The sequence below is a fragment of the Penaeus japonicus genome, unplaced genomic scaffold (assembly GCF_977035675.1).
Source record: "Penaeus japonicus unplaced genomic scaffold, GWHDUDI00000001_assembly GWHDUDI00000004, whole genome shotgun sequence".
In the NCBI taxonomy this organism is placed as follows: Eukaryota; Metazoa; Arthropoda; class Malacostraca; order Decapoda; family Penaeidae; genus Penaeus; species Penaeus japonicus.
Genome location: NW_028234406.1, coordinates 3853609 through 3856108, shown reverse-complemented (window position 1 = coordinate 3856108; position 2500 = coordinate 3853609). Strand labels below are relative to the sequence as shown.

The window sequence follows — 2500 nt, the reverse complement described above, 5'->3', positions numbered from 1 at the left end:
ATTCATTCTTACATAATCATTGCAAGCTGTGAAAAATGTATTTGTGACAACTTTAATTTTTGAATGGGAAATGAATATCATTAGGGATATTTCTGCCACAAAGCTGATGCCAAGAGCTAAAATTAAGACGTGCATTAGAAACCTTATTTGTTTTCAGATTAAAAAATGACAGGCATGATCTATTTAAACCCTTGTCCTCCAACCCCCTTTTATGCTCTTGTTAAAGAGATATTACAAAGTTTTCCCTTTGTAGCTTGCTTTAGACATATGCCCTTGAAAAAATACAAATAGTATGTTGTTAGTGAGGCAAAGCTTCAAGTGGTACAGGATTGACTAAAGTTTGGAAAGGCAGAAGTGGCTGATGTAGAGAGACAGGGTCATCCTTCTGAGATATACAACAGTAAATGTTTCTCTTCTCAACAAAATTTGGCAAAGGATTGTATATGTGACAAAACACAGATAGTTGTTATTTTTTTAAGCATTATATATGTAAGTTCAAGTTGTATTGGTAATATTATTGATTTCACCTGGTGGGAGTAATAGCTTCTATTAACCCGTTAATGCTGAGTGACAAGGTATCACTTCAAGTGGTGATAGGACCAGCTGCCAGGTGCAAGATATTTTGTCATGGCCATCCTTCTGGCCGGCGCGCCGAAGGCATTCAGCTTAACCCATTAGCAGCGGATGGCATGATTTGGTGCAAAGGCAGAGTCGGTGATAGACGCGGATGGCACCATGCCAGACATGTAAAACAGCTATCCCTGTTATTTACCGCAATGGGTTAAAATACAGCTTTTTCGACCATTTGGAGATAAAACAGCCCTGTCAGTTATTATTATTATTTTTTTTTAACTTATCTTAGAGTAAATGGGGCTAATAGTTCTTAGAAATTAATTCTATCATGTACTTCATAGTTTGTAAGCAGTTTTTGTTAACTTCTAGTGTGATAATTAGAGATTGCCTCCTATTCCCAACAGACTCCACCTGGTTTGTACGCAAGGTTGAGCCATGGAACAGTGTGAGAGTGACTTTTTCCATCCCTCGGGAGGCTGCCGTGCGACTGCACCAGCTGGCGCAGGCAGGAGACCAAGCATTGCGACAACTGGGTATCCTTTCTGTTCAAGTGGAAGGAGACCAGGTATGCCAGGTAGTGCTTTATATGCTCTCAGGGGGAGCTAGGTTCCTTTGTTTTTTCTTTTGTATATACATATTTGATTTAAGATCCTTGAAGTTCTTATGATCATTATCATTATTATATGTGTTTTGTACTGGTTTATTGGCAACAAAATTTGATAAGAATTGCTTTTCCTTTTTCACTATTTTGACATCTGGTTCTTCTGTTTAGTTTTTTGTTTTATATTTTGGTGTACTTGTTGAATAGTTATGGTTAGAACATCAATATGATGTAATAATTTTTCTGCAAACATTTTGCATTTTTTAATTGATTATTTACACTAAAAGAAAGAAAAATCTTAAATTATTGTATTTGCATGACCTAATATGTGTAAATATAGTATATATATGTATATATATAATATATATATAATATATATATATAATATATATAATATATATATATATATATATATATACATATATATATATATATATATATATATATATATATATATATATATATATATATATATATATATTTATATATATATGTTTATTTTTAAAATAGTTATTATACACATCTACAGGAATGCACTACAAATAATGTCTATTCTGATTCAATTTGCACAAAAATATAGGTCATCTTTTTAGATTCTTTAAGTAAAAATCTTCATTAAAAAAACAAATGAATGAATAAGTGTAAATATAAAGTGTGTGTGTTTAAGGTCTTTATTGACATATTCCTTTTTTCAGGTGATTTCCTTGAAGGTGGCTGGTCCAAACAATGAGTCGACAGAGATCGTCCTTCGAACAGATGGGGGAGCCAGTGATGGTGCCGGGCCATCCAGTGTGGCGAGATCAGTAACCACAGCACTGGGTAGTGCTGGGCTTATGTCTGGGGCTGCCCAGCCCACTGAAGTTGTGGCAGCCCCACCATACCGTAGCGTTGCTCCCAATGTTGTTGCGCCTCTTGGGGACAGCATCCCTCTGGCACCTCGCCCAATGCCCCAAGTGCGACCTCCTTACCCTTATGCCAGCATGAATCATGCTGAGAAAACCCGGCAGGGACGCGAGCTGCAACATCAGCAGCCTAGTGGACCAGCACCTGTCAGCCACACTGTGCCAGGTGTTGGTCAGCGTCCTATCTATAATCCCCCTCCTCCTTATCCCAACCATGATCCAACACAGTTGCGATCTGCTGGAGCCCCTGTGCAGAGACCACCTGTACCACAGGTAAATGGTACTCAGTATGTTGTAAGTCAAGCCAGTGGTGGTGGCAGTGTATCACAGCCAGGAACACAAGTGTTGCCTTCAGTTGTGCAGGCTAGTGCCAACCAGACAGTGACTGGAAGCTTCCCAGTGTCAGTGTCTCAAACTGTAAATA

General features: G+C 37.9%; 1 protein-coding gene across 4 annotated transcripts in view; it reads left to right on the top strand.

Moving 5' to 3' along the window:
• Window positions 1–2500, top strand: part of LOC122242844 (uncharacterized) — a 36801-nt gene that overhangs the window by 16760 nt on the left and 17541 nt on the right. For 2 of the 4 annotated variants that reach the window (XM_086535908.1, XM_086535910.1), the window contains exons 3-4: window positions 978–1138; window positions 1870–2500. The exon at window positions 1870–2500 is cut by the window's right edge and continues 2565 nt beyond it. In XM_086535908.1, the coding sequence (XP_086392034.1) occupies window positions 978–1138; window positions 1870–2500 (792 nt within the window). Of the gene's footprint in view, window positions 1–977; window positions 1148–1869 lie in introns of all 4 variants that reach the window. The other 2 variants (XM_086535907.1, XM_086535909.1) reach the window with 1 other exon arrangement.